This window comes from Phallusia mammillata, chromosome 3 (assembly GCF_965637545.1).
Source record: "Phallusia mammillata chromosome 3, kaPhaMamm4.hap1.1, whole genome shotgun sequence".
In the NCBI taxonomy this organism is placed as follows: domain Eukaryota; kingdom Metazoa; phylum Chordata; class Ascidiacea; order Phlebobranchia; family Ascidiidae; genus Phallusia; species Phallusia mammillata.
In genome coordinates, this window is record NC_137254.1 from 15,588,377 (window position 1) to 15,599,843 (window position 11,467).

At 36.7% G+C, this 11,467-nt stretch overlaps 1 protein-coding gene and 2 pseudogenes across 1 annotated transcript; 2 read left to right on the plus strand and 1 right to left on the minus strand.

Annotated features, from left to right (window-relative positions):
• The first annotated feature begins 1,665 nt into the window (after positions 1-1,665).
• Positions 1,666-2,769, plus strand: LOC145219667 (protein FAM200C-like). The gene has a single exon (XM_080086998.1). It carries the CDS (start codon positions 1,666-1,668, stop codon positions 2,767-2,769), a length of 1,104 nt encoding a protein of 367 aa, XP_079943124.1.
• Positions 2,770-4,210: 1,441 nt separating this feature from the next.
• On the minus strand, positions 4,211-6,124 carry LOC145220374 (uncharacterized; annotated as a pseudogene).
• Positions 6,125-8,707: 2,583 nt separating this feature from the next.
• On the plus strand, positions 8,708-9,782 carry LOC145220372 (uncharacterized; annotated as a pseudogene).
• Positions 9,783-11,467: the final 1,685 nt, after the last annotated feature.

Sequence of the window (11,467 nt, forward strand, 5' to 3'; positions counted from 1 at the left end):
CCACGCAGGGGCAATGCATCGACATGTATGTTTTTGAATATGTGTAAATTTTTAGTACCTTACAGGATAAGTAAACCTTATTTTTTGTCTAGGCTCGTCTAAAGAAAGATCTTAGTCAAAGTGTTCGAATTCACAAAAGGACAAAACATGGCTCCACATCGAACACCTTGCCTACTTTAGGTGAAATTATGGGGTTTCTGGCTGAAGATGGAGACAAAAATGAGAGCTTGCTTTCATCTTTGAAAATGGAAATCCAAAATGAAGTTTCCAAGTCGCGGAGTCGCTAGGTGAATTTAATATATCGTTGCTCATACATATTGTTAGTAACACTGTGTCATTTCTTGCAGAATCACGTACGAAACCTAATTAGGCAATTAGCTCCACTTTTTAAAAAGTGGATAACAGAAAAACCACGGAAAATGAGTAAAGTTTAGAATTTGGATTCCTCCAAAAAGCCTCATGTGGTAAATATTCAATGAACATTATGATTGCTAAATCTGTATAAGCAAACCTGATATAGTAGTTTCACTCTAAAAACATGTTATCTCTGTGCAGCAGTTTTAGGTGTTACATGTGACACCTATTTTGTTGTTTGTAGATAATTGCACTTGGGGCTTTCTATTATCCCCCACCATTCCAGATTTAGAACAATATAGCCAAGAAAAGTAGGAAGAAATCTTCAACATGTAAATACCATTGCATGTGTAATTTTTTTATGTTACATTTCAAATTTTTTACCATGTTAGCATATGTTGTTTTGCAGCCTTATAAAGACAAATTAAGCAATTAATATGCCAGATAATGGGGAACCATCTGGCAAACAAATGCTATCTCTGCTGAGATACGCAGAGAAAGAAGTCGCTCAAAAGCAGAGCAAGAGCATTTTTTTCTTGGCAAAGGTAGGGAGGGAATTGTACTAAATTCACATAAAGTTCTAAAATACTTGTTTCCATGTGATACTTACAGCAAAAATGTTATTACAATTTGTATGTTTGTTTAAACATGTTGTAATATTGGCTATTTTCTTAAAAGGACCTGGAAACATGCCTAAGTATCCATACATTGTTCTCAATGAAGATGGCAGGCAAAAGGTACTTCGGGTTGAAACCTTTTATGATAGATTGGCTTTAAATTTTAATTAATTGTTTTTTCAAATACTTAAAACTAATGTGTAAAAATTCACTGTGTGGCAATTGTTTTTTTTTATATTCAGTGTTCCTTTATTTTTGTTCTTTCAAACTTTTCTTTCCTATTTATTATGCACTGTTCCGTTTTGCACTATGCAATGAAAACAACACTGTGTTTGGCGTATTGTGCTGTGTAACTCTAGACCAGTGCTTTTCAACCGGGTGTATCGTACACCCCAGGGTGTACCAGAATTTTTAAAGGGTGTACCACTTCGATGGGGTGTACAAGATACAATAATACAACATACCTATGATCAAGTGTCGCAATAAATTTACATTTTTTTTTTCAGACCAGGTTAACTGGATTTTTCAATGCACGGCATACAACGCAGTTCTTCAGTAACTTGTTACAATGTTCAACTTGTTACGTCATAATTAAATTGTCCTAATAATCGTTGGTAATGGTTGTTTTCCAGTAGAATCTGAATTGCAAGTTATTGTTTTCACCTTAGTTGTTTGCTGTGTAAATTAAGGAATGATGGATATACGAAATTTCTTCAGTAAGTCCTCCGTAGAAAGTGAAAGTTGTATTGAGTCATGCAACCCTGAGAATGTTGGAGAAACAGATGCCGAAGGAAACGTAGAAGCCATTTCTGTAAGTACCAACTGCAGTAAGGACCAGCAGTGTTCTGTTGCAAAGAAAATTATACAAAAGAGAACGACTTTGCGCGCTAAGAAACGTAAATGGAATGATGATTACACCATGTATGGGTTTTTTCGCACAACAGAAGAATTGTTAAACCCCTATCCTTCGGCATGCTGCATGTTTTGTCCTGCCATATTTGGTAATAGTAACTTAGCCCCAGTGCATCTTAGAACGCATTTAAAAACACAGCATCCTAATCATCAAAATAAATCAAAGGCATTCTTTGAGGCCTCTCTGCGTAGTCAACAGCTGCAAGTTTCGTCTTTTGAAAGCGAGGTTAGAGAAGGAAATAAAGATTTAGTGCTTGCTTCCCTAAAAATGGCTCATGTTGTAATGAAAAGAAAGCGTCCATACACCGAGTTGGAATCTGTAGTTCTTCCCTGTCTTGAAATTGCTGCAGACATTTTGCATGGAGGAAAAAAGGCTATTGCCAAAGTGAGGGAAATTCCTTTATCAGACAATACAGCTAAACGTAGATGCGATGATATTTCTGAAGATTTGCTAAAACAACTTGTTATCAAGCTAAGAAAGACTCCTGCTTATGGGATACAACTCGACGAAACGACAGATATTACAGATGAAGCGCAGTTGATTGTGTATTGTAGATTTGCAGATTCGGAAGCCAAAACCATTGTAGAGCACTATTTGTGCTGTTGTAAAGTTGGAGTTTCAGCAACAGCTCAAGCAATCTTTGATAAGTTAAATCAATTTATTAAGGAACATGATTTGGATTGGACAAAGTGTAAGTCAGTTACTACCGATGGAGCAGCAGCCATGCAAGGTTCTACGAATGGAGTTGTTCAGAAAATAAAGAAAGTGTCTCCTGATTGTGTTTCTAATCATTGCATGATACATCGAGAGGCGCTTGTAGTAAAGAAATTAAACCAAGAAAAAATCAAAGGGGTGATCTGGATATTGTTCTTAGTGATGTCATAAAAGTTGTAAATTTTGTCCGATCTCATTCAAAGAAACACAGAATGTTTTCAGAACTATGCAAAGACATGAAAGCAGAAGGATTGAGATTGTTATATCATGCAGAGGTGCGCTGGTTATCCAGAGGAAAGGTTTTGAAGCGAGTGTTTCAATTGCGAAAAGAATTGTATGTCTTTCTTGCTCAAGAAGGACACGTAATGGCCACCAAGTTTGAAGATACTTTCTGGCTTGCAAAATTGTGTTATTTAACTGCCATATTTGAAAGCACAAATCAGCTGAATTTGTCGATGCAAGGAAAAGGGAGTGCTATTTTTGAAGTTGCCAGCAAGGTGCAAGCTTTTAAATTTAAATTGAAGTTGTGGCAGAGTAATGTTGTAAAATGCGATTTTTCAGATTTTGAATCCTTGCACGATTTTATCAAGACTAGTAACTGGGAAATCGAAAACCCTAATATTGAATCCAATATAAAATCGACGGTACATAAGCATCTCGATGTGTTACAGCAAAATTTTGAAGTTTACTTTCCAGATGAGGAATATTTAAATCTTAATTCTCTTTTATGGATCGTCCAGCCGTTTCTAAACGAAGAGTTCGACTTGGGCTACTGTGAACTAACCAGTGAACTTATTGCACTGCGTTTAGATTTGGTGCAAAAGGCGGGGTTTAAACAAAGTGAAAGCTATACTGATTTTTGGGTATCGCTGCTCAACATTCCTGAATATCGAAATCTCAGTCAATAAGCGATTTCCATCCTTGTCCGCATGCCCACGACATACCTATGCGAGCAGGGATTTTCTGCTCTTGTTGAAATTAAATCAAAGAAAAGAAATTCAATAAAGGATGTTGACACGCTTATGAGAGGGGCACTGGAAACGAGGTTACTGCCTCGCTTTGTACAACTGGCGGACGAAGTTCAACAGCAACGTTCGCATTAAATTGATGATGCAACGTTGCGTTAGTACAAGTTGTTTATTATGTCATTTCATTTCCGTCATACAACCTTGGGTATAATACACATATTTCCTTTATATTGTGCTTTTCCTTATTCCGGATTCACTGTACTGCAAGGATAGGGGTGTACGATTTTAAAATATACGCCAGAAGGGTGTACGAATCAAAAAAAGGTTGACAAGCACTGCTCTAGACAACACGCGTGTTCAAACAACCTACCAGGTGTGTCGTGAAACTGCAGGCGTAGACAACACGTTCGTTTACTACCTAAACCTCAATGCATGTTGAAGAAAGTTCTTGCTAAAGATTATATTCGTTAACTTGCCATATATTTTATAGTATATTCTGTGTAGCGTGTCACACCTTAATGTTTTTCGACAGCCCCTATTTGGCACAAACTATAACACAGGGCCGTACAACCATGACGACTTGGCGGCCACAGGAATGCTGTTGTTTTAACACTTGATAAGAATTGAGATTGATTATGTGCCTGAAAAGATTCAAACAACTTTATCTTAGTCGTTTATAACGTCACAATAAGCCTACAAACCTAACGTAGGCCTAATCATCTAAATCCTGTAAAGGTACAATTTAATCACAATAGTCTATTTTATTTTACACGGGTGTTTTCGTATGTTCTGTCTGTAATGTATCCTCTTGGAACATAGATTTAGATATGCAATATAGTTTCTTGAAATTTTCCACAAAATTTAACTATAAAAAGAGAAAATCGCATGAACAGATGACGAGTAAACATGAACAAGAACATCATTAACTTTAACAACCAAACGAAGAAACAGCAACAACAGTCGGTAAACAAGGAGAAATACAAAACACAACTGTGCCGCATTGGATTGTTCGCAAATGTGCCCGGACATGTTCTAATTTTACACTTTTCACCAACATATTTTCATACATTTTCATTGCAGGGACAACTATTAAACAAAACAATACAAATAAGTCTCCAAAAATAATTCAACGTAACGCTTCAAATTATAATACCGCAAAAAAACACAAGTAGTTTTTTACTAACTATAACATATAAGTGGACGAAAGTATGTTTTTTTAAAGCCGCGGCGGTTTTTTTTTACTCTATTGTCTTTTTCCACATTGGCCACATTACCGTTGTTTTCTTTGGTGTAAGACTTTTTAAAGCAGTGGTTCCCAAACTTTTTCATATTTTTTTCAAAACGGTCCCTTTGCCATTATTTCGAGGGCTCGCGGTCCTTAAGCCTAAATGCGTACTACATAAATACGAAAGTTGATTGCACTGTTTTAGCTAGTTACGCAAAATTTGCGCATAATAATCATCCAAAAACAGCATGTGACATCACAAACAGAACAAATATATTACGGTTGTGCGCGAACAATTGCATTTTTGATAGTTGTCATTTAATAAAGGCCATTGTTTAGCAATAGAGACAGTCGATTCTCAAATCTACTTTGATTTAAACTTATTTAATGGCACAAACTGACGCCATATAAGATTATTGAATTACTTCAACCGCTTCGCGGTCCCCCCAAAATTGCCTCACGGACCCCAGTTTGGGAACCGCTGTTTTAAAGCATCTCTACGACAGAATCGATTCTCACAAACCCCCAGACATTACATCGATAGTGTTTTTCGTTGGTGTGAGTCACCATGTGTTTTTTCAAATCCCCACTGCTCCTGAATCTTTTCTTGGTCGCAATGATGCTTTTTGACATTGGTGTGGGTCAACATGTGTTTTTTTAACAACCCGCCCGTGATAAATACCTTTTCACATATATCACATCGGTGGCGTTTCTCATGCGTGTGAGTCAATATGTGCGTTTTTAAATTTTCGGAGCTATTAAATCGTTTTTTTACAAATGTTACATTCATGCGGTCTTTCGTTACTGTGGATCAATAAATGTGTCTTCAAATAACCTGTCGAACTAAATCTTTTCTCACAAACTACACATTGCTGAGATTTCTCTTTGGTGTGAGTCAACATGTGTCTCTTCAAGTTTCCGTAGCTCCCAAATACTTTCTCACAAACATCACATCTATGAGGTTTCTTTACAGTGTGAATCAACTGTGGTCGTTCGAACTGATCAGCTTCTCCAATATGTTCTTTTAAGATCAGTTGAGTTTTAAAGCGTCGCGTTGAGTTTTTATTTTCAGAATGACGTTTGTATTTCAAAGAGGAGAAACCTGTACACTTCGATTTCATTTCCAGGTTTGCCATTATGATCCTGCAAACTTTTTGAGCAATCAATCTTTTAGGTCTCTATATAACTCCTTATACCTCAAAAAGTTTTTTTAAAAAAACAACATGTAAATAATATTCTGCCACGGTCCCAATGTTCACAGCCTGAACAATAGTTTTTGGCTCTGCATGTTTGCTAACATTCACTACATCTAATATGCAATAAATTTCTTGTGTCTTTTATTACCACAATCAACTGCTGCCCTCATTCCCTTCTATTTCTTTGAACTCCACTGCTAAATCAGATAAAGTTTGATTTGTAAAAAAAATCGGATGTAGAAACAAGTGGTGCGAAAACAACACAAGTCTTTTTAGCCTCCGAGTTTCTTTGTCCCCTACCATCTTCTGTGTTTGAAGACAGGGGTGCAAGGAAACTGATAAGGTGTTAAATATGTTTTGTTGCAAGGAAAAAAATGGCACCCACTAAATGGAACTAGTTTGACTGTGCCTGTCTTCCTCGAGGGTTAAAACTTCGATATTTTCATACACAGTACCAGTCAACATTACAAGAGTTTAGAAGATTTAGTTTTACGACATTACGATCTGCATGCTTTTCTGAAGCGAGCGATACACCTGAAAACGACATGGCATTGTTAGTTGTCATGTGGCCGATCTGATAAACTTGTATGTAGCCGAATATGCGAGGGCTGTGCTTCTACAGAGTGTTTACAACTATGCAAGCATGATGGTTAATAGAAACTTACTACACATCTCACGGGAGACAATTTTGAAGTCTTGTCCAACCAATAGCCCGTAACTTTTGGGAAAAATCTGGCTACACTCTCTAACAACCCCCTAATGCAAACTGGTGGTGCACGAGTTTTTGGATGGTCTACAGGACGTCCACTAAATTTGGTGATAATCATGTTGAAAGAGTATCAAAATGTTATTGTATCTAACTTCTTGAAAATCGGGTTTAAAGAATTATGTCTCAAGTCCAAATAGTAGTTTTGTATGCATACTTCGATCTTGCTAAAAAAATGGTCCACGATATTATTGTGGCTGGGGCTGTGGTCCATGGCCTGGAACGTGTTGAGAACCCTGACATTTAACTATAACTTTCTGTAAGAGCGCACAGTACTTCACTGAAACAATACCTTCCCGTCAGCAAGATTGTATATTAGTTGTGTCAGATTTATTGCTCCAGAACGCTTTAAAACATCAGTATTAAGTAACAAACAATTTACCAACGCAAACCTCAAAGGTAAAATCAAACAAACGCGGAAAAAAAGGTGCGACAATCCTGTGGAGAATTAGAACGTAGAGAGGATGTTGGCTTGCATCGTTATGTGTTTGATCTTCCATATCACTAATTAGTTGACACCCCTTCTAAATCTTTTTGCTTTGCGTCAAACAGATAATGCAACATTTTAACACCCTTATCTAAAAGAAAATGAAAAAAAGAACTCTAAAGCTAAAGTGATGTTTTTGTTTTGGCACCAGCTGTTTCTGCAAATGCCTTTCTATTACAAGCTAAAATTACTCAACAGAATAATGTGACTGATGCTTTAGCCGTCATAAGTATTAACAACATTTTTCGACATCTGTGATGGCATTTAAACATCGCGGGAAATGAAATCAGCAGTCGATTGCAGTTCATATTACGTAGGCTGATGTAAGCATAATATAACAGAACGCTAGGAATTTTTGCTGTTACAGTGTTGGCGAAAGAAGCTTATTATCACAAGCGAGGTTGGAGTCCTGGCATTTCCACTCAGGACAGCAACATGAACGTTAGAACAGACGATTGATAATATCATGACTTTAAAAGTGCGTGAAAAGGCCTACTACATTATTCGGTATGCACGAGCGGAACGGTTGATTACATCGTTATTTTATTTCGTTGTTAGCAAAAGAATTATTAGAAAAGAAATGCGAAGAATAATAATTAAAGTTTTTTTTTTCAAATAGAATGTAGGGGCAAACGGTAATTAGATATTAACGCAAAAGTACATAGGAATCTAAAACTTCATTTGAATATTTGAAGATATAAGTAATGTTTCACAAAAACGGTCAAGAACATAATATTGATTGGGCAGGATAAATTTGGCACATATTGCACCAAAGTAGCATGTATTATTGGAAGCTAGTTTTCTAGCCTGCTGAACGCGGCTGTGCCTTTGTTCTAGAAAAGCCATAAAATAAAGATAGAACCGTTACGCTAGTGTGAATTCGTCACAATCACCGAAAAGTGTAGCATGTAGTTGATATGTTCTGTGCGACAGCATCTCACGTAGGTTGTTAAAATCTTTCCATCTGGATCTGCTTAGGTTTCTAATATCCAATAGGAGAACCGTTCAAACAACGGCCGGCCGGATCCTTTCTCTAATAAGTGGGACGACGAAACGTTGACTAAGTTGTTTTAATTGCCAAAAGAGTTAACTGTCGACTTGTTTCAGACATTAGATGTTTAGTGTTTAGTTGTTTAACTACTAAGAAAAGATGAAAACCCTGGATTCGGAATCTGAGCAACCATCTTCGCAAAAGGAAAACTCGTTTCAAGTATCTTCCAACCAACAACAAACTAGAAAAAAAGAAAGTGATTACCAATGCGAATTTTGTAAAAGATGCTTTGCAACCAAAAATGCTTTCAAAAATCACCTTTGCGCCCACACTTGGGATGTTTGTGAAAAGAAGAATAGTAATGATAAACATTTGGAAACACAGAAGTAAAATCTTAATATTGAAAAGAAATCTCATCGATGTGATGTGATGTTTGTGAGAAAATTTTTGGCCAAAGTGGACATTTAAAAAGACACATGTTGACACATACTAAGGAGAAGCCCCATCAATGTCATACTTGTAAAACAAGATTTGCACAAGGTGTACATTTAAAAAGACACATGATGACACATACCAACGAAAAACCTTATCGATGTGATGTTTGTGAAAAAAGATTTGCTCAAGGTAGTCATTTAAAGATACATATGTTGACACATACCAACGAAAAATCTCATCGTTGTACTGTTTGTGAAAAAGTATTTCGCGAAGGAAGAATTTTGAAAAGACACATGATGACACACGGCAACGAAAAACCTTATCGTTGTGATGTTTGTGAAAAAAGATTTCGCCATCGAGAAACTTTAAAAAAACACATTTCGGTACACACCAATGAAAAACCTCATCGATGCAGTGTTTGTGAAAAAAGATTTACCCAAAGTGGGAATTTGAAAAGACATATGTTAAGACACACCGAAGAGAAACGTCATCTCTGTCTTGTTTGTAAAAAAAGATTTGCCCAAGGTGGAGATTTGAAAAGACACATGTTGATACACACCAATGAGAAACCTCATCGATGAGAAGTTTGTGAAAAAAGGTTTGCACAAAGTGGAAATTTGAAAGCACACATGTTGACACACGCACCCACCAGAGAGAAACCTCATCGATGTGATGTTTGTGCAAAAAGCTTTGCTCGTAGTGGAGTTCTGAAAAGACACAAGTTGATCCACGCAGTTGAAGAGAAGTTTTAAAAAGCCCGATGTCGACGCACATTATTCCGAAATCTCATCACACTAAAGAAAACTGTGTCAGCATTGCTTCTGAATTGTCATTAATGTAATATTTGTAAATAATTACTAAAACATTAAAAATACATACAATGAATGTTTAGTGGCAAACATGTTTGACAGAGAGAACCTTATCACTTTTGCTTGGGTAAAATATTTTGGCCAGAAATACTGCCAGCTACGTATTATCTTGTATATCCCATGAAATAAAATAGGTGTTGTTATGTCTTTACAAACTGTTCATGTACATAATGATTTCTTTTTGACTTTTGCCCAGATTTAACACAACACGTTGTCATTTGAATACACATTCGCTTTGCTAACGCAACCGAGACGCTGACACAGAGACAGGCACTAAAGCCGAGTGCAGACTGCCAAACGACACGACAACGATAGGGAAATACCCACCTGTCGCACGACGGCCTCCTGATGATCTAAACCAGGGGTGTCCAACACGTGGCACGCAGAGCATTTGAAAATGGCACGCGAGCTTTTGCACATTCAGATCGTAAACATTAGGATTTTGTCACGCAAAATAAATTTGATTCTTATTGGCCTTTATTCTAAATTCTGTAAAGATTACCAGTGGTAAAGTTACACAACCCACTAATTGAATTGTTCGATTTTGACAAAATTTAAAGCCTCCTTACCATAGGCGTAGAGCTTTAAAAAAATGCCAGGGATGCGTCTTTTGATCAATAGCGCCGATACTTATACCAGGTGCAGTATATATGTACCCGTACGATACTTCGGCGGTATGCGACTATATACCAAAGCCTTTTCTGTGTTTTAGCCTGTAGTTTCTGTCACATTATATTGTAAATAGTCACTTGATACATTTCTTGGTGCAAATAACGCATGCACATACCGAAAGGACGATTTGCCGAATCAGTCATTTTAACAACGATTTAGTTTTTAAAGAACTTGTTACGCAGGAAATAAAAGTAAAGTCAATTCACGTTTCAAATATAGCTGGCCGAAACTTAGGTTATCTTGAATCAAGTTTGGGCCGTTGCAGTGCTTTGCAAACGGACATTGAACACGGCTTAGGAATCGGTAATGCAAACGTACATAACAACATCTAAAAGCGGCTATAAACCCCTTGCATTGTTTAATGTTGGCTCATGGAATTTATTAACAAAAAAATTGTAATCACTTTTATTTCAATAAGTTGTTACGCCACATAATACTAAAACGTTAGGGAACGTGCCATGTTTATGTCGCAATAAAATGCCCGTTTGTTTCGAAACAATTGTAATTGTTGCGTTTCCGATATCTGTTCAATTAATTACGTGACTACAAACGCATTTGTGTTTAGTTGAAAAAAAAAACATTTTAAACCGACACTTGAACAAAGATAAGTTTTTGACGCACACAAAGTTATCCAGTGCCCCATTGTTTTAACCGTTTAGAAGGGTTCTACATATTGGCCAAATATTCGGATTGAGCCCGTGCCGTTACGACGTTTAAGACATGGTTTGGAAAACGTACCAAAGGCTGGCACGCGAGTATATTTTGAAACCAAAATTGGCACGGCGGTGTGTTAGAGTTGGACACCCCTGATCTAAACCGATGCCGACGATTACTATAGATGCCCAATGCACATTGGTTACGATTGTCGGTTTACAATCAATACACCACTTATGGCTTAAATTGTTTAATTGTAGGTAATAAACTTAAACTAATCCATGACTTACAGACTTAAATTTTTCCAAGCATAGCTTAAACCAATAACTTCTTTCAATAAAAAATAAAATGAAAACATTCAAGTGAAAAATACTGCTCTTGTATTTACAATTGCTTCTTACAAAATATGACAATGATTAGGTAAAAGGGCGGTATCAAAGAAGTAGAAACACTGAAAGGAACATGAAGAAAACTTAACACTTAAGAATAAACACTACAGAACAGTGCTAAAACATGACAAGTGTTTGGCAGCAATGAAACCCTGAATAACAATGAAAAAAAATGTGCATAACACATGGTATTTACAAGTTTTCTAAATGCACTAAA